We start from the raw sequence: 24,921 nt of genomic DNA, 5'->3' as shown, positions 1-24,921 counted from the left end.
TAATGCAACAATAACAAGATTCCAAATGAAAAAATCTTATAAACAGATTAGATGATACAAAACATATTTACAGGTCATTAACATATGTCAACATATTTGTTAGGTACAGTATAAATCCTTAATAGGGTATTCAGTGATATAGTTTAGAAAAGGATGCCATCTCTCCATAAAAAACGATTGGTAACAGGGATTCTCTGATGAGGCTGTTTGGTCTGTTATATTGTCAGAAGTTAAAAGATCCCAGAATTTAGACACCCATAATCTAATCTGTTAGTCTTATAGGTCCTACTGGACTCTTGCTCTTTTCTACTGCTACAGGCAGACTAACACAGCTACCCATCCAGACCGATTGTGGTTTCTGTACATGCCCTTTTCTTGCAATCCACATTTGTGCTTGGTCAAATAGGAGCTGGGGTTGGTCTGGGGATGGAGACTGTGCGTCCTGGTGCACAGGGGCTATAGCAGGTACAAAGGGGGCCAAGGGACAACGCTCAAACTTGCAGTGGCTGCTCACCGGCAGGATAGTCCAGGGTCTCACCAAACCCAGACCAAAGCACACTGAGAGTGCTCACTTAAAGAGAGCAGCGGGGTGAGGAGTAGACATGGGCACGAACAGCATTATGAACGGGAAAAAACCACGAACCCATTCGTCTGTTTGCGAACAAGCCATTTGTGAGGCCCCATTCTAAACAAACAAGTGGTCGTTGCCAGCCTCATTCGTTGCCTTCGTCAGCTGTTTGTCAAGCCAAACAGTCTGGGGCCTTTTAATCAATTCCCTTGGCAACAGCAGGGATTGAACTCTATCTGAACTCCTTCTGGCTTTAACCCTTCAAAGTACTTCCAGCAGAGAGTCCCATTTTTGTCATTGTGAAAATGACAACAAAGGGGGAGACCCATGCATCATGCCTTTCCCGGGGTGCAATCTCTCTGAAACTTGGGGGGGGGGTCTTCGGAGGACAGTGAGGACTATGTCCCCTGCAAATTTGGTGAGTATTGGACATTGGGAAGGTCAGTTTGTAACCCCTCAAAGTAGCTGCCTTCCAACAGGCCGTTCCGTTTTTGCCACTGTGAACAGAAAATGACAGCAAAGGGGGGGCACACATGGATCATGCCTTTCCCGGGGTGTAATCTCTCTGAAACTTGGGGGGGGTCTTCGGAGGACAGTGAGGACTATGCCCCCTGCAAATTTGGTGAGTATTGGACATTGGGAAGGTCAGTTTGTAACCCCTCAATGTAGCGTCCACCAGAAAGTCCCATTTTTGCCACTGTGAAGAGAAAATTACAACAAAGGGAATGACTCATGCATCATGCCTTTCCCGGGGTGCAATCTCTCTGAAACTTGGGGGGGGGGGTCTTCGGAGGACAGTGAAGACTATGTCCCCTGCAAATTTGGTGAGTATTGGACATTGGGAAGGTCAGTTTGTAACCCCTCAAAGTAGCTGCCTTCCAACAGGCCGTTCCGTTTTTGCCACTGTGAACAGAAAATGACAGCAAAGGGGGGGCACATATGGATCATGCCTTTCCCGGGGTGTAATCTCTCTGAAACTTGGGGGGGGGTCTTCGGAGGACAGTGAGGACTATGTCCCTGCAAATTTGGTGAGTATTGGACATTGGGAAGGTCAGTTTGTAACCCCTCAAAGTAGCTGCCTTCCAACAGGCCGTTCCGTTTTTGCCACTGTGAACAGAAAATGACAGCAAAGGGGGGGCACATATGGATCATGCCTTTCCCGGGGTGTAATCTCTCTGAAACTTGGGGGGGGGGGTCTTCGGAGGACAGTGAGGACTATGCCCCCTGCAAATTTGGTGAGTATTGGACATTGGGAAGGTCAGTTTGTAACCCCTCAAAGTAGCTGCCTTCCAACAGGCCGTTCCGTTTTTGCCACTGTGAACAGAAAATGACAGCAAAGGGGGGGCACACATGGATCATGCCTTTCCCGGGGTGCAATCTCTCTGAAACTTGCGGGGTCTTCTGAGGACAGTGAGGACGATGTCCCCTGCAAATTTGGTGGGTACTGGACATTGGGGAGGTCAGTTTGTGAGGTGTTTAAAGGGCCATGCCCCTTACACGTGGCAGGAAAGGTCCCTTTAAACTATCAGCTGGCAGGCGGCAGGGGGGGCAATTCCCCCTGCCACCTGATAGTTTAAAGGGACCTTTAAGGGGCCACGAACAAGGAACATGTTTGTGAACAGGGTCATGTTCGTTACTGTTTGTTGTTCGTGGATGGCAACGAACAACGAACAGATTGTTTGGGGGGTTTTTTCGTTCGTGCCCATGTCTAGTGAGCAAAAGTGTCAGAAGGCTGCTCCATTGTCCAGGCAGCACCAGGCATCCCTCCATCATGCCTGGGTAGCCACTGCAGCAAAGAGCCCTCCTTAACTCAGTGACTATCTGCTAGAGATGCAGCCAGCAGGAGAAGAGGCAGCCGCGAACCAACTGTTCCTTATTCCAGGAACAAGACCTCGCTCAAGTTTTAATTGATAATGTAATTGTATTTTCACTTGATGGTTGAAAAGCATAGTGGGGGGGGGGGGGAATCAGCGAAACAAATGTGCACACACTCCAGTCTGCTCGAGCTCCCTGTCTCAAGCAGCTTACAGTTGGGCAGCTGTACCAATACGGATTAAGAGGACAGACTAATGCAGGGAAGGGGGGTTGTTAAGAAGGATCTGGGAGGAAACTGTACCGATCAACACTCTTTCGGCTTCTCACAAAATTCCCGTATCTGTATCAGCAGCGGGTTGGTAAGAACAGCCAATTACCATTTAATGTCAATTACAGGGTTGTGCAAAAGATGACCAAACTTGTGTACGTGAGGAACTTTGGAGTCTTGAGAACATTATCAATATGTAAAATGTATATTCTCCTCTCTCAGGACCACGGGGGAATTTGCAGAGGCTTTTGGTAAAAATCTGTCAAAGATAAAAACCTCAAATCCATTGAACGCATACTCCAAACCCAGCTACAAAAAAATAGGAAGCATTACTATTGTTAGAAAAACTGAAGACCAAATGAGCCATTAGAGAAGGGATCAACAATTTTATATTTTAAGGAACTTACCGGGAGTCTAATTTGGAGGAAAGCCCTGGGATAAGGGTTTGACTCTTTCCCCCCTGAGCTATTTCCATAATTCCGCCCCCCCAGCTACTACTAACCCAGGTAGAAAAAGAGAGGGGTGGCAAAATTAAGAGGTGCCTGTCCCCCCCACCACTCAACTGGGGATAACAGCAGCTTTGGGAGGGGGCTGATTTTTATCAGCTTGTGCTCTGCATTCCTCCACCGCTCTGCTACTTTTTAAGGCTGAAGTACCCACTGGGAGAGTCAACTGCTGATTTCCAGTTCAGGGTGCCATTTGGCCCTCAGCTTGCCTACGGTTCTGGCCTAGCTGTTACCCTGTGCGGGCCAAGAACATATCCTGGAATGTGCTCAACAAATCTCTGCAGAGGCACAAGATCAACAGCGGCAAGCAAGCTGCATTTCAAGGAAGCTGGTCTACCACGACCAAAATCCTTGTGGGGGAAGCTTTAAGTGAGCCTCAGGTCCAAAGATTACCATCCTTCCTGCACACCTGCACCTTGCCTTGGAGGTATGTGAGCAGCGCCTTCCTGGCACGATGCAGAATGCTAACAACAACAAAGGCTATAGGAAGGACTGTAGAAAACCGTTGCCAAGAGGGTCTCCCCAAAAATTTAAACTGTATACAAAATCCAGTAGTGTCTGCTTACTGCTAAATCACCTTTCTAACATCATATATAAATCACTGCCACTTGCAAAAATTATTTTTATCTATCACAGTGAATACTTTAACCAATACACAGTCTACTTAAACCAATATACACAGTCAATGAATGTAGAACTACATGTGGAATTACATATGTACAAATCAATACAAAACAACGTCTCTCTGTCTACATCCACCAGTAGTCCGTAATATGTTCTCAACTCCAAAGAATGTTCCAACCGGATAGTAAACATTCAAGATGTAGGGGAAGGTCCTCCTTCAGGTGGGATCCCTTTGCATATTCAAGCCTGTGGTTGAAAGGACGCGGATTTGCACAGCTCAACAGCACTTTCGTTACTTCTTTCCCACCTGAAGGAGGACCTTCAGTATTGGTTAAAGTATTCACTGTGATAGATAAAAATAATTTTATTTTGGCAACTCAACCTGGAGGTTGAGTCAGCTTTCGGAGAACCACCAAAATCACAACTGCTCTCTTGACAGCAGTTCCCTGCTGAGATCCCTCTGCTCCTCAAACCCTGCCCTTCCCCAGATTCCACCCCCAAATCTCCAGGAACTTCCCAACCTGGAGTTGGCAACCCTACCTGTTGGAGCCTAAATTGCCTACTTGGACAAAAGCCAAACAACATGGGTCACAGCAGCAAGGGGAGGAAGTGGCTGCAAAGGACCCTGCCCCTTCTGCCAGTGGGGCGCCTTGCAACTTTTTATAAATAATAATATCAAATAAATAAACCGTTTTGCTGAGAGCATGCAGCAAAAACCAAGAGGATTCATGGTGCTCCTGGCAGCATACTGAATGCAAAATCTGATTTAAGTGCAAATCGTTCATCCTAATGTAAAGGAAACAGGTGCAAAATAAGAAAGCAATGCGTTGAAAAATCCATTATCAACCTCGCTCTCTCTCAGGGCCATTTTTCATTTAGTTACCTTTTTTCTCCGACCCTCCACCCCCAGCCAGTGTTTGGGAAGGGAAAAGGCGGAAACAGGAATGTCTAGAGAATGCAAAGTGTTTAATTGCTGTCCAAATGATTTAGGGAAAAGAAGAGTAATGTCAAGTTTTTCCTCACACAGAGCCAGACTCTGTGGGGTAAGATATTCTGAACCCTAGGAGGTCTAATTTATTTTAGTAGAGCTAAGCACAGAGGTCAAGTTGGCCACAGAAAAATCACCCCCCTCCAAACTAAAAAATACAGGAGGCACTACCCAGGCAGTTTCAAGCATAACCTTGCAGCCATATGGCCTAGAAACTTGAAAAAATAATCAAAGTAATTCTTAAGATGTGGGCTGATTCCGCACACGTTGGATAATGCACTTTCAATGCACTTTATCAATAGTTTGAGGTGGATTTTTTGTTCCACACACAAAAAAAATCCGTTCCAAATGATCTATAAAGAGGATTGGAAGTGCATTATCCAACATGTGCGGAATCACTCGTGATCTCACAAATCCAGGATGTGTACACACAGAAAGTTCTGATTAATAAGATCATGGCTTGGCCAACAGCAGAAGCCCTGCCAGATTAATCAGTTCTGCAGTCTGACCAGACCCTAGTTGACTCGTGCTTTATTTCTCACCGGGGACACACCTACCTCTTATACCCCACGTTTAGCGTTTCCTGAACATCTGACAACAGCCAAGGCACACCTCATTGCTTTTTAATTAAAGCAGTAAGGCAGTCTGATCTCCCTCCTAAAAATATTTATTTTTAGAGGACATCAGAAGAAGAATTTCTTGCACTCTCTGTGCAAGTCACTGTCCAATCATTCAGCACTGGGAATGACTGAAAGTTCCCATCATACCTGACGCAGAGGCAAAGCAGAGGCCGGCTAAGCAACTCAGGAAAAAAGCAGGATGAAACAAAATCAACCGTAGATCAGCAAATCACACAGATCTGCGGCAGGCACCCTCCTCCATGGGGTATTCTAGGCTTGCAGAAGTGTTTAATCTCTTGTGGCATAGAGTTCGGGATTTACTGCCCTAGTTAATTTTTATTTTTATTTTTTAACTTACAAGAGGTTTGCAGATAGCAAAAAAGAACTCTCTTTTGTGCAACAAACATATCAAAGGGGGCAGCCGAAACTCCTACAGAATTGCCAGGCTAACATGAAAGTATTTTTTACTGTCTGGGTATTTGAGTCGGGATAGCCAACTTTTTAAAAAGGAGGAGGACGTAGGAAGCCAGAAAACATTCCCTACATATTTCCATAATCAAGCGCATCGCTGTTGGAGTATTTCTTCTTTTTTTAAAAAAAGACCAGCCGAGGCATTCAAAACACAAAAGCATCTTATTTCAAAGGTGGTTAATCCAACCCCCCCCCCCCCAATACTGCAATGTTCAACTGAAAAGTTACATACACACACACTCACACATACACACAGGTTTAGGGTTCTGGAAGCTAATATTTGCCCCTCTCCAATGTAAATATACATTTTAAGGAACAGTTCACTGCAAATCAAAATGTGGCTGTTCACACACTGAATGCCCCTTCCTTATTTGGCTGATTCCGCACACGTTGGATAATGCACTTTCAATGCACTTTAGCTATCGTTCGGAAGTGGATTTTTTGTTTCACACTCGAAAAATTCAGTTCCAAATGATCTCTAAAGAGTATTGGAAGTGCATTATCCAACGTGTGCGGAATCAACCATTGAGTCAATCATGCCACTGTGGTGCAGTGGTTTCCACCTGAGAACCAGAGAGATGCTGGTTCAAATCCCCACTCTGCCATGAACTCAATGAGTATCCCTGGGCCAGTCACTATCCTTCGGCATGACCTGCTTCACAGGGTTGATGTGATAAAATAGGGAGGGAGGACTTACGTATGCTATCCTGAAGCCCCCTGAGAAAAAGAATAAAAATGAGACATAAATGGGTGCATTGATTCCGATGGTGCTTCAGCAAATAGGTAGGTCTTTTAATAAGTCTTTTAAGAAGCCTCTCAACTGTTTGTGAAAATATCCTGTAACAGAAATAGAAGACCAGGTCTATTCAAAAGCCCATTCTGCTAGGCAATCGTCTAGCCTTGACTAGGGCCAGGGCTTTCTTGGCTTTGGCACTGGCCTGGTGGAACGCTCTCCCAGTGGAGACCCAGGCCCTGCGGGATTCGTTCCAGTTCTGCAGGGTCTGTAAAGCAGAGATGTTCCACCAGGCCTACGGCCATGGCTGAGGTGTTGGCAATCTGTCCCTCCAGACTGCCCATGTCCTGCCATGCCTGTCAGGATATGACTGACAGACCTACCTTGCTGTCTGCACTTTATGGTCCTGTTATAGCTAGTTTGATGTAGTGGTTAGGAGTGGCAGGATGTGAGACCATAGAGTCCTCCCTGAAAAGTTGCTGGGGAGAACTCCATGCCTTGCCCAGGAGGCTGGCAACCCTACTCACTGCCATAGACGCGCATGACATTTGCACACAGGTGAGCTAAAAGCATTTCACTGAATGCTGATTTAAAGTGTTATCTGGGGTAAGAGCTGTGTTGGGGGGGGAGATACCCTTGAACAAGCAGTAAGCTCAAAATGATTGGGCAGTTTTCTAAAAATAAGCAGACCGCCCTTCTGGCGCTGTTTGGTTTTGCAGCAGACTGGCCCGGCTCTCATCTCTGGATCCTGCTTACAAGAGGACAGAGACGAAGTCCTCTTGAGCAGCATTTTAAAACCTCTCGCAGAGCCCTCCTTAGGAATGTAGCCTTTTTGGCTCCTTAAACAGTCTCTGCCAATATCCTGTGGCTTCTCGCAGACTGCATCAGAGTTAATCAAGCCGCATTTGAACGCTGCGCATGGTTCTTCAGTTCTAGAGGCAGGGCTTTTTTTCAGGGGGAACGGAGTTCCGGAACCTCTTGAAAACGGTCACATGGCTGGTGGCCCCGCCCCCTGATCTCCAGACAGAGGGGAGTTGAGATTGCCATCCGAGGGCGATCTCAACTCCCCTCTGTCTAGAGATCAGGGGGTGGGGCCACCAGCCATATGACCATTTTCTCCGAGGGCAACCCACTGAGTTCCGCCACCTCTTTTCCTAGAAAAAAAGCCATGTCTAGAGGGATACCCCAGTTAGAGCAATCTGTCTCGAACAGGAGCAAGCACAACCAATCCCAAGCGAAACTAGAAGACAGAGCTTGGAGAGACGTGGTTATCCCCTCCCAAGCCCAAGGGCAACTCCACCGCTCTGCTACCAATACTGACCATCGGTATTAACCAAAGGCCAAGAGGCAAAATGAGGCTCGCCAGGGGCCATTTCCTAGAAAAAGAGCTGGAGGAACTCATTAGTATAACATATTAGCATAACTCATCAGCATATGCCACGCCCCTTGCCATCATTGGAAATGTGTCATTAGCACAACTGATTTGCATATGCCACGCCCCCTGGCACCACCTATCCTGGCTGCTTTGGACCCAATCCTGGCCATTCAGGGTCGAAATTGGCCCCAAAATGGCAAAAAGGGGCTGAAAATGGCCAAAAAGGGGCCCAAAGTGGTCAGGATCAGGCCGCTGCTGAGTTGGAGAGTGATCCACCACCTGTCAGAGGCCTGATCTGGGCCGTTTCAGCCCCAATCCAGGCTGAAACGGGCCCAAAATGGCCGAGAGTCAGGTGGGCGGGGGCACCTGACATGCGACCTCTTTGGGGAACTGCCGGAACTGCGTTCCCGCGCGTTCCCCCTTGAAATGAGCCCTGAGGCTTGCTAGGATTACAGCAATGCAGAATAAGTCTCAGCCCAGTCAATGCTCAGACAGAAGGCTGCAGTAACATCCAGGTAAGACAGTCTGAGATCTCCAAGGAGAGGCAGAACGGAAGTGCAGGCTGCATAGGATACAGAAGCCAAAGGCTGGTCTCAGCAGGATGGAGCCTGGAGTTAAGAGGAGCCTTGGGGGAGGCCCCTAGGAGGGTCACACAGGATGATGAGTCCATTGCAAGGCTGATGTGACCCAAGAAGTCAACGCAGGCCTGCCAACTCCAGGTTGGGAAATTCTTGGACATTTGCTGGATTTGAGTCCAGTGGCACCTTAGAAGCCAGAGTACAAACTTTCAAGAGTCAGAACTCCCTTCTTCAGACACGGGCGCTCTGACTCTCAGAAGTTTACACTTCTATCACCACCTCAGTATTTCCAGGGCAAAGTTGCAGCTGTTCCTAGAGCCCTTTTCACATTCTTTGCACGAAAATTTGTTGCAAACTGATGCCATAAGAAACCACAAAAGGAAAGGTCTCCATTTGTGTTTCACTCTGGCTCCTAAGAACTTTCTTGGCCAGACAACAAAGCCACAACTGAGATCTTCTTACGCACCAAACACAATGCAGCTAAACACAAAACTTTCACTCACACCTGCCAGAGACAAACAGCACAATGAATAAGCAAAATATTTCCAAGCTCTCGCTGCCCAGAATGGATTTGGGGGGCCTCGCTAAGAGCACCGGCGATCAATTCCTCTCCTTTAAATAGCCACCGCTGATTACGGGTCCTGTTTCCCTTTACAAAAACACAAAACAGTGCACTTACGTGTCAAAAGATTTTGCAGTATCAGTGGGGATTTTTTTAAGGGGAGGGAAAGCACAAAACAAAGATGGCACGCTGGAATAGGAATGTTCACACATATACTTTTGCATTAATTTTCACTTCCGTGCATAGTCAAGACAACCATTTTCATCACATCTGTTTTCATTGGCAAAATTTCCCGTTTTTGATTGCTTCTTTCATGCAGCTGAGGCAAGCTTCGGTAACATTGTTTTATTTAATTTTGTTAATATGACCAAGAAAAGGGACACCTGCAGTTTCATTCCAAGTGTGGAGAAACCGCAAAAGAAACCTAAACTTGTGATTCGAACTGGAAGGGTCCTAACATTCCTGAAGGTCCCTGGGCCAGAGGGACAGAACCAGTGCCAGGGAGGTCCAGTCATCTGCCCAACAACCCACAGCTGGCAAAGCGTCTGAGGCTCCTGAAGAAGTCCTCTCCAAGAAAGGCTACCGGTCACATGGCTGGCAGCAAAGTGGACTTCCATGAGAAGACAAAACACTGAAAGCACATGGCATGTGTTAAGCCACTGTCTAGGGCAGTTCCCCTTGCGCTTCCAGGTCACCTAGAAGCTGGAATTGAGCAAGCAGCTAGCAAAGCAGCAATTCAGTATCTCCCTCCCTCCCTTCCAATTCCCTGAAAGAACCTTCATGAGGCAGTAGAGTTAGTTTTCATGTGCAGCTCAATCATGTGGCACAGAGTTCCAGGGATGCTACCATTTTGAACTAGACATTTGAAAGTTCCGCTCCTGCAAAAAAGCTCCCTGCATGGGGAAAAACCTAGCAGGTCAGGAAGAGGAGTGTAGCCTTCTTCCTGATGTACTCTACACACAAGCCCTTTCCCCATTTCGCTCCACTCTATCCTAAGGGGAAAGCATTCATTGACACAATACCTCCACTGGCAATGGCATGGGCTGGGGGCATTGGGCCACCACTACAGTTGCTAGGATGTAGCCACTGGGAGAGCAATTGGGAGAGGAAGGGCTTAGTGCACCAGAGGGCAAAGGAGTGAGATACCAGGAGGTCTCCCACTATAGCAGGAGACCTGGCACCCCTAACCAGTGCCGAACGTGCAGATCAGCTCTTGCATGAACAGACTACGAGCCAAGCTACAAGTGACGAATTACACTTGCCTGGCAAGTGAACAGACTCACGTGTATTCTTCCCTGTTCACCTGTCATTCACTTGCTCTCCGCTTGATCAAGTGGAGAGCAAGTGAATGGCAAGTGAACAGGGAGGAATACACATGAGTCTGTTCACTTGCCAGGCAAGTGTAATTTATCACTTGTAGCTTGGCTCTGAGTTCCACGTTTGTCTTCAGGTAGGGTAGGATACGTGTATGAAATGCCACCCTCAGATCCCCTATTTCTGCAGTTCGAGGCAGGTTAAAAAAAAACAACCAGCAGGTTTAGGGGGAGGTGGGAAACTGCCTGCATGTAGAGTATGGACGTATGAGAAAGCCAGCTAGGCGAGAACCTCTTCCCTGACACACTAGATTTCTATGTGCAATCTAGACAGATGAGCACATAATAAAAACCTCCCCAAGCAAGGACGGTTGCACACAGTAAGCACCTCAGCTGCCTGCTCTGAGCTACATGGAAGGAATCCCCCTGCAGACCACCTACCTTGGAAATGAGTTCATCGTGGTTTGCCAGATGGGCTCTGCAGTGGATGCAGCTGTAGGTCCTGTGGCATGAAGGCAAGTACGCCTGAAACGTCTTGGACCTCGTCATCTTCACCATTGGAGCCACCGAATGCTGCGTGAACTCGGGGGTGGCCCACGAGGCGCTCCCGCAGGATGGGTCGCAAGGGAAACACTGGAAGACGCAGGTAAAGGCCGTGATTTGGCAGGGGGCGGGTGTGGGGCAGGCTCCACACGCTGGCAATAGCTTCAGGGTCAGAGAACCGGGCACAGAAGCTGGCTGGCCTGAACGGACCTGTGGACAAAAGAACAAAAGGGAAAGGTCTTCTTTATTATTTGATTTATTTATAATTTTGATTTATAAATTGCCCTACCCCTGAGTACACTTGTTCCCAATGCTCCTTTGAAGCAACTTTGCGAAGAGGTCGATGTGGATTACTAGCGCACATGCCCTACGTTAGTCCACTGCGTTGCATACAACCGTCCAAACCGTAAAACAGAACTATCAACATTGGCTGATTCCGCACACGTTGGATAATGCACTTTCAATGCACTTTATCGATTGTTTGAGGTGGATTTTTTGTTCCACACACAAAAAAATCAGTTCCAAATGATCTATAAAGAGGATTGGAAGCGCATTATCCAACGTGTGCGGAATCACTCATTCTTGCAACAAAATTACCCCTTTCTAGTTGCCTAAAGGAAACTGGATTGGTCACCGAAGACCAGGCAAGAGGCCATTTTTAAGTTAACTGTAAAACTTAGTCTGGGTTCTGGGTAGGGAAAAGTTCAAAGGAGGAATGCCAGTATAGTGTAGTGGCTAGAAAGTGTTGGACTAGGTCTGGGTTCAATAGCCCAGCTAAGGTTGCTGACCAAAGAGCCAGTTTGGTGTAGTGGTTAAGAGCGCGGGACTCTAATCTGGAGAACTGGGTTTGATTCCCCACTTCTCCACTTGAAGCCAGCTGGGCGACTTTAAGTCAGTCACAGCTCTCTCGGAGCTCTCTCAGCCCCTCCCACCTCACAGGGTGATTATTGTTGTGGGGATAACAACAAATCAAATGTTATTAATTTGATGATGATAACGGTGGGCCAGTCTCTTTCCCTCAGCTTCACGTCACAGCACTGTAGGCAGGATAAAATGGAGGAGGAGATTGTTATCCTGAACTCCTTGATGCAGGTTGTGTGTGGGGTGTGTGTGTGCAACAGATAGATGAAGGCCAGTTTTAAAGTTGAGACCCAGGGACAGATAAAACTGGTCGGGGAAGAGAGGTCAACGTAGATACATATGTTCACCAGGCCACACAGAGGCCTGGTAAAATAAATCCAGCAATAAACCCCTCTGAGAGGGCTATCAGTTCTGGCCATATGATAACCATTTAAGGACCATTTAAATCAAAAGAGCACTCGAATTCTAATAGAATAAGAGGGAGGATGGACACATACCGGATTCTCAGAAGCAAAATGATGTCTGGCACCGTCAACATGGCGCTTTAAGCTGTTTTCACAGACCTTTCCAGCTACCATTCTTACCACACCCTCCTGAAAGCAGGCAACATTCCCTCACATTGCAATGTAGGGACTGAGGTTGAGAGGACGTGGCTTGTACATCGCTACCTCGATTCAAACTGAAGCCCGATACTTTGTTAACTCTCCAACAAGGTCAAGGGAGCTGACTAGAGATGGGCACGAACCGCATTACAAACTTCAAAAACCCATGAAAATGGTGATTGTGCAATCGCAATCTGGCGGTTCGTGATTGTCAACGGCCAACGAACCAGCGTTCGGAAGAAGCCTGGTTCAGTGCGTTCGGCCACGGTTCAGGAAGCCAGACAGTCAGGCGCCAGTAATCAATTCCCCTGGCAACGGAGCCAAGGGAATGCCTGGACTCTGTCTGCGCTCCTTCTGTCGCCCTGGAAACCCGAATGGAAGCCCAATTTACCTTGATCAGCAGGTCTTCCTTCAACCATGGAGCTGCAAAGCGGTTACAAGTTGGGAGAAGGCACCCAGGGTAGGGAGGGAAAAGGGGGTGTTCTGTAGCCACAGACACTCCAATCTCATCCCTGCAAACCCTGATAGGCAGCTCTGACGGCCAAACACAGACCTCCTGTGTTGCTCAATGGGACCTGTGCTTATAAATAGCCGTGGGCTCCCAGGCTGGGTTTCACTTTCAGCGAGCATTGGAGTGGGACAGAGCTCTTGCTTGCCACTTGCTAGCCTTTGGGGAGAGAGACTGAGAGTATAATTGAGTTTGGATTTTTGTGGGAGTTTCCTGGGGGCCTTGGATTGGAGAGGGTATAACTCCAAGATCCCTTTTGCAATCTTGTCCAAACTTGGGTGATGGCTGTAGGAGAGCCTGCAAAACACTCCCCGGGAATATGGGCTCTCTAAGTGCCACGGGGGCCATTCCGCACCCTACGAACTGCGAACTGGTAACGGAAAATGTTTGTTGCGGTTCGCGATCTCGGGATCGTCGTCGGCACCGAACCCCGAACCGCTGGTTCATTAAATTTTTTTGGTTTGTGCCCACGTCTAGCTCTGACTATCAAAAGCTTACACCTTAGAAATCTAGTGGGTCTTAAAGGTGCTACTGGACTTCCAGAAACCAGTATGTGGCCATAGGCCTTTACAAGTTAAAAACATATTTAAAGTTCTAAAATATTAAAATTTCTAAAATTACATCTTTCTCTAAAATTTCACATCTGGACACAGAAATTACCATTTGTTTCAACAGGCTGCTTTCGTAAGAACCACATCTGCTCTAATTTTTCTGGCAGCTAGAGCAAAAAGTGCCACCCTGTTGGAAACAACGGGATCTACATCTGACAGCATAAATTTTAATTTGTCAGAGTCAGAAAGGGAATGTAAGCTCTCTAATGTCTTTGCCAGAAATTTATTTCTAGGCTCCAAGTATAAAGGGCAAACCAAAATGTATTGGGGAAGATGTTCCACCGAACGTCCACATATACAAATGCATTGTTCCTGGGGTGTTTTTAAATATCAACCAGTGAGTAGCTCCACTGGCATAGTTTGGAAGTGCAGCGATGTAAGCACTGTTCTAAGGTCATATGCTGTTATAAGCTACCAAATACGAGGCTCTGAGATGTCCTTTTTAAATAGTTTTTTGCTACTGGACTTGAATCTTGTGTTTCGACTGCAGACTAACACAACTACACTTGCCTGAAATTATTTACAAAGAGAATAATCCGGCACTCTTGCGCACATGCACAGACCCCTGCCTCTGCCTCCCTTCCATGGCAAATGGAAAGTGTGACGGCGCCTTTAAATAGCTTGCAAGGGCTTTTTCCATCCCATGTTCTGAAGCTGTCAGGCAAAGCAAATGAAGAGGCTGCCGTGAAAGGCTGTGACTGGATGCATTTTTATTAACAATGACCGTTTCAACACAATCATGCCACATTCACTCCTTACATAGCAAAACGGACACAACGCCCTCAATGCACCATCGCTAAGAATTAGGTGGCAGCCCAATATGTCAGTCATATCCAAGCACTCTTCAAAAACATAACTGTGTGAAACCATGGTTTATTTGAACTATGGTTAGTTTGTGAAACCAGGATTCAGCCTGCAGGGAAATAGTTCCATTCTGGTTTAACCTGACAAACATTGGTTCCATCACCTTTGCACTTTTACCACCCGCCCTTAGCCCGCAAAAATTTGGTTCCTAATCCCAACGTGCATAATAGGAAAGGCAGTGTTGAGCAAAATGCCAGGATGCTGGTATTCACACAAATCAAGCTTCAACTAACTAATCCTACTATATAAAAGGTAAGCTGTGTTGGCGACAACTCACTTTTTATCTCTGCGCAGGTGCACTCACATGCCTCTCTGTGGGGATAAAAGGTGAGTCGTCGGCAACACAGCTTGCCTTGGAGACCCCAAGGAGGCTGCCGTCACCTGCTGGGGGCAGGGGGTTCCCCACTCCTACCCTCCACCCTGCACCCCCGCTTACCTGGCTGGCAGGGAAACACATTTCCCAGGGTGTGCTCCCTGGTGGTGCAGCGCACTCCTGAGCACCGTAGTAAGCCCATTTCAACCCAAAGCAGGCCCAATTTGGCCTGCTGTGAAGCACAGGAGTGCTTCAGGCCCAACTGCACTGCTCTAGCAGCACTCACGGGTTCTGTAGCGGCTTCATTTGGCCTGAATCAGGCCCCTTTGGGGCAGATTTGGCCCACTGCAAAGTGGAAGAGCACTCAATGGCCCATTGTGCCACCCCAGCACCACTCCCGGGCATTGCAGCAGCCTGATTCAGCCTGAATCGGGCACATTTTGGGCCAAACCGACCCGATTCGGTCAGCTGCAGAGCACAGGAGCGCTCTGGGGCCTGTTGGGTCATCCTGGAAGCGCTTACAGGCTCTGCAGTTGCCTAATTCAACCCAAATTGGGCCACTAAGGAGCACAGGAGCACTCCAGGGCCTGTTGCACGGCTTCAGCCATGCTCCTGTGTGCCACAGCAGGCCAATTCAGCCCAAATCGTCCCACTGCAGAGTGTAATAGCACTCTCCAGGGTGTCACATTGCCTGCACAATGACATCACATTCTGGAAGTGATGTCATCGTGTAGCCCGGAAGAGCGTGGATGACAACCCAAAGGTGGGTGCCAGGTCTTCTGCCCAGAGGGTAAAGGGAACTGGCAACCCTATGCCTCGCCAGGCCTCTGAGGGGCCTCAGAGATGGCAGGGAGGCCTGATGTGGTGGTGCGGCCCCTGTCAGTCCCTGGCAGGTAGATCTCTCAAGCCCAACATTGACAGACATGACAGCCCGTTGTATTTTTCCATACATATATTTAACTAGGTCTGTTGCTAGTCAAATCTATTTTGATCAATAAAACAAGGACCCCCAATTCATCAGACATCATACTTATTTAAAATATATATATAAACATTGAGGTAATAAAAAGTTGCATTCTCAGAAGAGAGATCACACTTCACTCTCAAACAGAAGGGCAGGCCTTTTCTACGACTGCACCTGCTCCCCCCATGCAAAGCTATTTAAATTCATATGATCTTGCACTCAAAGAAAAATTACACAATTAAATTATTTCTTTAAATTGGGTAACAGCTGTACGTGCATTTTTGCAATATGTTTCCTGTATCTGCAACAACCAAAATGCAGCTAACACAGCCCATTGGTAGAGTTGCTAACTGTCTATCACTAATGGGCAATCACCCACTGCCAGGGCTTTTTTTCAGCAGGAACGTGGTGGACCGGAGTTCCGGCACCTCTTGAAAATGGTCACATGGCCGGTGACCCCGCCCCTCGATCTCCAGACAGAGGGGAGTTGAGATTGCCCTCCGCGCTGCCGAGCGGCGTGGAGGGCAATCTCAACTCCCCTCTGTCTGGAGATCAGGGGACGGGGCCACCAGCCATGTGACCATTTTTGCCGAAGGCGATTCAAACTTTAAAAAACTTCCCCCTTGTTCCAGCTGACCCAAAGTGACATCATTGTGCGGTCCTGAGTTCCACCACCTCTTTTCCCAGAAAAAAAGCCCTGCCCACTGCCATACTCAGCTTTAGGTGAAAACCTAGAAGCGACATCACAGCCTACTGCAATCCCTAAAGCATCGCAGTTGGCTCTGACATCACTTCTGGGTTTTCACCCAGAATGACATGGCATCATTTCCCCAGGGCTCTGCCCATAGAAAGCTCCCATAGGTTGTCAGCAACCAGCTGGCAATCCTAGACAGAGGAGAAATACATTATAGTGCCTATTCTGTAGCAGTGAAATCCTTCACTTCTCTGACACTACTGTCTCTGCCTTCTGGTAGTTTTTCTGGATTTTCAGGGCCTCTTATCCAACGTTCCTGAGAATTAGAGCCAGAAAACATACCGGCTGACAATTTGCTTACATCTATTGCTATGACTGATTCAGTTAAACCTCAGGATACTATTGGAATGCAGACTGGTCCCAGTCATATGGAAGAATGTCATCAAGTGAGGTCAGATGGAAGTAGAAAAGCTGCTTAGAAGTGTGTGGCCTCCACATCTAGGCTTGACCCCTGCCCTTCGTGGCTGATAGCATCAAGCAGGTCCAGCAGGTAATAAGTGCATCTTAAAAAAATGAATTGATGATTTGTTGATTTGATTTCTAAGATAAACTTGGGGGAAATAGAAGGGTGGCAGTAGAGATATTAAAACTACAAGTATAATGTATGCAAAGATATAATAGGTGTTGTAGAGGAAAATGGAAAAATGTATTATTTTTCTTTGGTTTTCCTTTCTTTAATTTTCATTACTTTCTCTCTTTTTTAAATCCCTTTTTCTTTAATCTTTCTTTTCTCTGCCCATTTATTGGGCTTTTAATCTTATTAATAAAATAAAAAATTATGAACCAAAAAAAAGGAATCATATTATTCCTATGCTGCAAAATCTACATTGGCTACCTGTCTGTTACCAGCCTCAATTCAAAGTGCTGGTTTTTACCAGTAAGGTCCTAAACAGTTTGTGGCCAGGATATTTCAAAGACCAACACCTCCCGTATCATCAAGCCCAGCATTTAAGATTTTCCCCACAGGCCCAGCTCTCTCGAGCCACCACTTTCAGAGGGGAGGCCAGTGGTGAACAAAGGGAAGGTTTTTTCAGCAGTGGCACCTCATTTATGGAATGAAAATATTAAGGAGGCCCCCCCCCCCTCCCACCAGAAGAGTCAGGGGACCTGGCAACTCTAGAGTGTGGGGGGGCAGGAATGTGATCTTGGAGAAATCAGTGATGTAGGACGTAAGCTTTTCAAAATTGGAAATTTTTCTTTAAAAAAATTTCCAGTGCTGCATTTTTCCATGGAAAACTTTCCGCCCCCATATCTGTAAATACAAGTCTGCTTATCTATAGCAAATCAATCAGGTTAGATGGGCTAAATGTGAGACATGAAGCACAGAGAAATCCCAGTGCATGTACAAGGTATATTTACCATTTTTGCTAACATTATTTAAATTGTGGTAACAGTAAATTATTTGTTAAAATTTGAATTTGATAAATTCTCTGATTCAAATTTTCCCAGAAAACCCATAAAACTTGTTGAAACTCATCTGGTCTAATAACTTCTGTGCATTTTCAAGGTCAAAGTAATGTATTTTATTTAGTCTTTTAAAAAGGGTCCGTTGTTTCACTATCTGAACACAAAAATATCCAAGGCAGCTTGCATATAAACGAAGCTAATGCAAAATAAAAACTTGCTTAAACATCAGTCAACGTAAATTGGGAGAAAAGCAGCAACAGACACAGCTCATACAAATAAAACTGTGTTCACCTGGCATCTAAAGGATGTTGGCACCAATTGCAGATGTGAAGCCCCAGGGGAAAAAATGGGAAATTTTTGGAGGGAAACCCCCCCTTCCCCCACCCCAGGCTTTTTTGGGGAAAGTACTGGAAAAAAAACCTCCTTTTAGAATGGGTGAAATACTCTTAAAGACAAGGTGAGCATGCTAGTGTAGACATATACAGATTTTAAATCCAAGGAGCATTTTTCCACTTGAAAGGAGTGAAAGAATACAGGTTTGCTTCACAATTCACGCAAACCTAAAGTTTTCCAAAGAGCTTCCGATGAGGATGAAAATGAAGGCTCAGAAGCAGAAATTTCCGAAATGGATTCTGCTTAGAGACTTCAAGTGCTGATACTTTGATCTTTAAATGAGACTAATTTTGTACAAAATTAAAATGCAGTCATGTATATGCTGATACACACTACTGAACAGTTCAATGTTTAATGTTATGAAGTTTAACTACGTATCAAAATATGCTAACATATGTTAGTGTTATATATTATAATATATATTATACTTTATCTTACTGTAGAGACCAACAAGGTTTCTGCTGTATAAATTTTCAAGAGTCAAAGCTCCCTTCTTAAGATACTTTCGAGTCAAATATTTCAATTTCATATTCTAAGTTGGATAAAGAATGCATTTTATGTTGCTGAAACTGTAAACTTTTGAGGTTTTCTACACACGTTTTTTCTGTCAGTTCTGGCCTCATACTGCTTCAATTTATCCCGAGTTCCACAAGCATTTTTTTTGTTTCCAACCCCGCCCCCCAGTTCTTCTGAGACCGTGTTTACCCTGATCATCTTCTCAAAGCAGATTCTGAGAGCCAAGCTACAAGTGACGAATGACACTTGCCTGGCAAGTGAACAGACTCACGTGTATTCCTCGCCATTCACTTGCTCTTCACATGATCAAGTGGCGCACATGTAATGTTTCTATTGGGTTTGTTTGTCCCATCCATTCCCACTCACTTTTTGATGACTGGACATTCATCAGTGTCGAACTACTCCCCCCCCCCTTCCTTCCCCTTCTGCTTCCTGGTTTTTAGATCTTTTTTTAAATTGTCAATTTCATACCGATTGATCAACCATTGTAAAAATAGGTGCAGCAGTCTCTCTGAATTCCCACCTTTCATTTTTTTAAAAAATCCGTCTCTAGCCCTTTCCCTTGTGGAGATATAAAGAAAAAGGCATATCTTTGCCATGGAAGGAGCTAGAGACTTGCTTATTTAAAAACATGAAAGCTGGGGATTCAGAGAACCTGCTGTACCTTTTATTATGATGACACATTCATCTATCAATATGAAACAGAAGGGTTTTTTAAAAAAATTGCAAAAGTTCTGGAGACCCAGGGAGGGGACAGCATCACCACTTCTAGCTCCAGAAAAAGTCGCATGGTTTGAAGAGCACATAGCCACTGCTGCTCTGGGCTCCATTTTAACAGAGGTTGGTTTGCCCTGCCAGTTCCTGCCTCTGGGTCTAGTTCTCAGGCATTGGTAGTGGAGCTGCTCCCCTTTTAAGGTTCCCCATGCAAAAATATCCTTGTTAGAAATATTTTATTGGATAGGTTGAGAACAAACATAAAAAAACATATACACTTCACTTTTTCTTTCTCCTACAAAATACAAATTCGTCCCAGCCCACCCTTCCCCTCCCTCCCTCCCTCTAGACCTCCAACAGCCTCTATACCCTTTAATTCATACAATATTCCTTCTAAATCTATTATTTTCCATAATCTTCAAAGGTAAAGTTACAATCAAAATTAAGTTCAACAAATTACATAATACTCATCAAAAATTGTCCATAGACCACAGTTGGTCTTTTACATCCCAGTACTTTTACAAATACTCTTTAAATTTTCTCCAATCCGTCAAAAAATCATTAGAACTTTGTTCTTTTAACTTTTTAGTTAGTTTATCCATTTCCACCATATACAAAAGTTTTGTATCCATTCATCAACTTCTGGTATCTTGTCTTGCTTCCAATATTCCCATGCAAAAATATCCTCCTGTGTTCATTTTCAATATATATATTTTTTTAAATTCAGCCCTTATATCAATCTATCGATCTATTGAAATAAGTACGTGTAAAAAATAAGAAGGGGTGTGTGTGCTATGACATCACCAGTGATGCCACTGATGATGTCAGCACCTTCACTTGAAAATCCTGATTATTTAAGGCAAGTGCAGAACAAAATAAAACAACTCTACAACGGTAAAAATGTTTCCAGCGCTCGGGGACTGACTGCTAAGAAAAATCAGGAATAAACTGAGTGTGCAGAAAAGTTCTGTATAGGTTTGATAGTACAATAATTATTGCATATATTTCCATTCTCCCTCGATTGATTTAATTTTTTCAAGGGGTGGGGGGAAGCAGCAGAAAAAATATTTTTTCCCACTGGATTCAAAAATTTCCAGAAATTTTACAGCTGAGGTGCTGTAAGAAAAAATGGGAGCCTCCCATCTAACCTCAAAAGTTCACAACGGGGTTTCTGTTGATGATTTCAATACAGGCACATTAATACAGGAGAAGATGGTCTTTCCAACACTCCAGTCGTCAGCTGTTCTCCATTAAGGATACAATGAGAAATAAATATTTAATTCACAAATGATCTTAAGACGCACACACCCAGGCCCTCTGACAGTGACATACACCTTGCTAGGGATGCTGGAACACAACAGTTCAGCTCACATCTTATTTGCTGCTTGTGAACAGGGAGCCAAGTTTTCAGTGATTAGTTTGACTGTCAACCCATTTGTGGCTGTTTGTCAGGTTGCTTTACTGTATTCCTTCCGAACAGCAGAAAAAGCCTGTTTTCTTTGCCCTTTAAAATATCAGCACTTTAAAGTATCAGTAATAATGTTATTTCAGATGTATACACTAATGTTCTAACAATCTGTTGCCATGGTTTCTGAATTCCCAGCTTTCATTTTAAAATGAAAGGCACTAGCTCTTTTCCTTGTAGAGTTATAAAGGGAAATGTGTGCACTGCACCCTGATAGTCACATTCGACAGCAAACATGGTTGAAATTCATAGCATTCCTACACCCTGCTGGAATTCCTTCAGTGTAGCCTCCTGCAGTCAAAGAAGGAAAAACATCAGCATTTCCTTTGGCCCTTGAACAGCAACTAATTCCAATAGGCAGGCTCCAATGCCATTTCATACATGCAGCTAAATTTTTAATTAATTAATTAATATCATATTTGTATTCCGCCTTCCCCACAAGCGGGCTCAAGGCGGATAACAACCTTAAAATCATTTTAAAACGTTCCATATTAAAACATAAATGTGTGAACTGCATATCTAGTTTGATTTATTTAACAAAGACAGACAGGGAAAGCTCTCTCTCCACAGCACGACTCTGAACTCTTTCTTGTTAAGCAAGAAAATCGTACTACTGCTATGTAAAGTCACCTGTTGGAATAACATGAAATTAGGGTTGCCAACTGAATTGGGAAATTCCTGGAGTTTTGTGGGCCGTGCATGATGAGGGCAGAATTTGAGAAGGAAGCTCAGCGGAAATGTGATGTCAGTCTAAGACTTCTATTTCTTCCCCTATTGTATGCCAGGGGGTCTGCCCTTTTAAGCTGCCACTTCCTCTAAGAGAACTGATCGCTGGAGTCTGGAAATCAGTTGCAATTCCAAGAGAACTCCAAGAGTCACCTTGAGATTGGTAACCCTACATGCAATGGTTTAAACACCAGTAGTGTGATTTCCATGACAGTGCAGGATTGTCCCCATATTCAGACAATCTACCTTAGTCAGAAGAACCCGCTAACTGATCCACCCAGAAAACTGATGTTTGTCCACAAGAGAAATGAATGAGCAAAGCTGCTTTATACTGTATCACCCACCACAGCCTAAAACTCGTGGGCAGCAACAACCACCCCGGGTCTTAGGTCTAGGTCTTTCCCAGCCTTGGAGATACCTGGCACAGAACTGGGAATTATCTGTATGCAAAGCCGGCTTTTGAAAGTTGCAGGTCCAAGCACAGCAGACCAGAAGATTGAACCTACATCCCAATAGATACACTTCTGGCAATCTACCTGACCTGCCAAAGAGCTATGCTGTCCGAGCTGGCATAACAAGAAGAGGATTTGGGACTGCGCTTGAGTTCCCTGCTTCCCCTGCCCCAGGAAAGACTAGACTCCTCTTAACATCACAAAAATGTATTTCAGTCAGGCATTGGACGCAGCTTCTATTTTCTCCCCCTCGAGGTTGGCATGAGAGAAGGCTCGGCAAGCCTCGAAGAGAGCGATTCCCAAAATAGAGGCGAGTCACGCGCCCCTTTTATACACCGATGTCCATATGTCCTTGCTTTTTCAGGATCATACCACGTAATTGCTGCCTCCTGGCACCTTTCCATGTGGGGCGACAGATGTTTTCATTGAGCACACTTTGACGGACAGCCAAACGCCTCTCCGATGAATATTCTCCCCCTCAGACCAGGCTTTGCTCCGTGCTTTCTTTCAAATGATCCAGTTCAGCAGAGATTCAGAGCCAGCCAGCCAGCAAGATAAGAATGCAGGAAATGCAGAGATGTTAACAATGCAGAGATGTCCTCTCCTAGGTAATTAATGCAGCGTTTTCTCAAACATCCGATAGCTTTTTCATCGGAGTTAAAATTGGAGGCATGCCTAATTTTTACACCCATTAAGGTTTACTTTTAGACAGAGTGACAATTACTCTCCTTAAGAGGACCTCTCCCCCAGTCCCCAGTATCTCTGCCCGACTAGGCGTCCTTCATTTATTTATGTTATTTATAGTCTGCCTATCTCACTGAGACTCAAGGCAGATTATAAAGTGCAAGTCAATATGATCAACGGCTGGGACATTCTATAAACAATACAACAGGGTCCAGAATGTAGAAATTGGGGTAGGAAGCATACATCCAAATACAGAGCTGAAACAAATCAAAAGCATGTTGATATATTAAACAACACCCAGTAGGAACATATTTACATTGACAGTATCCAGTAGTATAGTCTACACTTCCTGTCCCTTTACTAAAGCATCTCTCTGAGCCATTTCTTACAGCACAGCCCTATTACCTGTGGAAAAAAAGCCCTCCTGAATAATTCAGTTTTGCACAACTTGCAGAAAGCAAGGAGAATGAGAGCTTTCCTGACCACATCAGGTAGACCATTCTTTAAGGTAGGGGCCACAACAGATAAGACAGTTGTTTATTTTGACCATCTGCAGGTTAGCACCCTACAGAAGGCCCTGTTCAGATAAGCGAAGCTGCCATGGTGTGGCATTCTGCACCAGCTGGCTTATCTAAGTTCTCTTTGAGGAAACCTATGCAAAGTACATTACAGTAGTCTAGTCTCAATGTTACCATGATGACACGAATCCAAGCGGTAGGGGGCCATCTTTCAGCTACCCTGAGTTGGCAGAAGACATGTTTTGCAGCTGCATTAACTAGCTTCTCTGGCAACGGAGCTGGATCCAGTGTAACTCCGAGGCTCTTAACTGAGCCTGCAAAGGTCAACTGAACCCCACCAAAAGTGGGAAGCAAAGTGTCCTTCAAGATTTCCACCTTCCCAACCAGGATCACTTCCTTGTTAGGATAAACCTCGTCCAGAGCAGTAACTCGGGGTCAATAGGCAAACTCCTCCAAGAACAGGAAATGGTGCACTACTAGATGTGTTTCCTTCTCTCCACTGTCACACACTATACCCGCAGATTGGATAACAATTGGGTATTACCCTACCTTGCCAAAGAACTGAGCTCTTCTAAACAGTAGCCACAGAAAGAATAAACTACTTATTACCCAATCTGTGGTTTATATGCATGTCACAGTGGAGCGTATGAAGAAGTGAAAAGGTCATCCACAAGGGAGGAGTCAGGACAAAAGGACAACAGAAGGCACACAACACTCGAGAGGCAATGAAAACCCTGCATTCCACCTTCATGAAGATCAGGGATTCTTCTATGTTCCCTGGAGGATGCTCTGTTCAGCGGATAAACATCTTCTGGTGGTCCCCAGCCCCAAAGAGGCTCGCCTTGCCTCAACCAGGACCAGGGCCTTCTCAGTCCTGCCCCCCCCACCTGGTGGAACTCTGTCTATGGAGACCCAGGCCCAACAGGAATTCTTATCCTTCCGCCAGGCCTGTAAGATGGGAGATGTTCCGCCAGGCATATGGTGGTTGAGGCGGGTGAGCTGTGGAATTGGCTTCCTGACATGGCGGGAGGGACGACACAGCCCCCCCTGTTTTGCTAACATCTAGCAGTCAGCCACCCGGCCCCATGGATTATTGTTATTGCTGGGTCGTGCAATATGTGTGCCGCTGCCACTATCTTTTAGAAATCACTGTTTGTATTGATGTTTTTAGTTAGTTTTAAACTAAATTGCTGTGCTGTTTTATATTTGTTTATTTATTGATTTGTTGGATTTCTATACCACCCTCCCCAGGAGCAGGCGCAGGGCCAGTCACAACACCATAAAACCACAATTTCAAAAAATAGACATACAATAAATTACAGTTTCAAATCATAAAGCAAATATCAACACATCAATGTTGTACTTCACTTGGGGCCCTCTTGCAGGGAGAGCTGACTAGAAATACAATAAATAATAATTGTAGGTGCAGAAATGTATCTGATTAGAATCTGTAAAATCTGTCTTTAAAAGCATTTCAGTGAGTCTAAAAGAGAAAAGATTTCATTAGGAGTCTTTTCAGTAGTCCCCCCAAATTTCCATTTTTTTTTCTGTCAGAAAAACTGAAGAAAAAGGCTTTGGGGGAAAAACAAGATCAAACCAAAGATC

The 24,921-nt window shown here is 45.3% G+C and overlaps 1 protein-coding gene across 1 annotated transcript in view; it reads right to left on the bottom strand.

Moving 5' to 3' along the window:
- Positions 1–24,921, bottom strand: part of YPEL2 (yippee like 2) — a 104,564-nt gene that overhangs the window by 15,188 nt on the left and 64,455 nt on the right. Inside the window, exon 3 of the mRNA XM_055001862.1 lies at positions 10,863–11,174. Within this exon, the coding sequence (XP_054857837.1) occupies positions 10,863–11,174 (312 nt within the window). The remainder of the gene's footprint in view (positions 1–10,862; positions 11,175–24,921) is intronic.

Source organism: Eublepharis macularius, chromosome 17 (assembly GCF_028583425.1).
Source record: "Eublepharis macularius isolate TG4126 chromosome 17, MPM_Emac_v1.0, whole genome shotgun sequence".
NCBI classification, from domain to species: Eukaryota; Metazoa; Chordata; class Lepidosauria; order Squamata; family Eublepharidae; genus Eublepharis; species Eublepharis macularius.
This window is presented reverse-complemented; position numbering and strand designations above follow the sequence as displayed.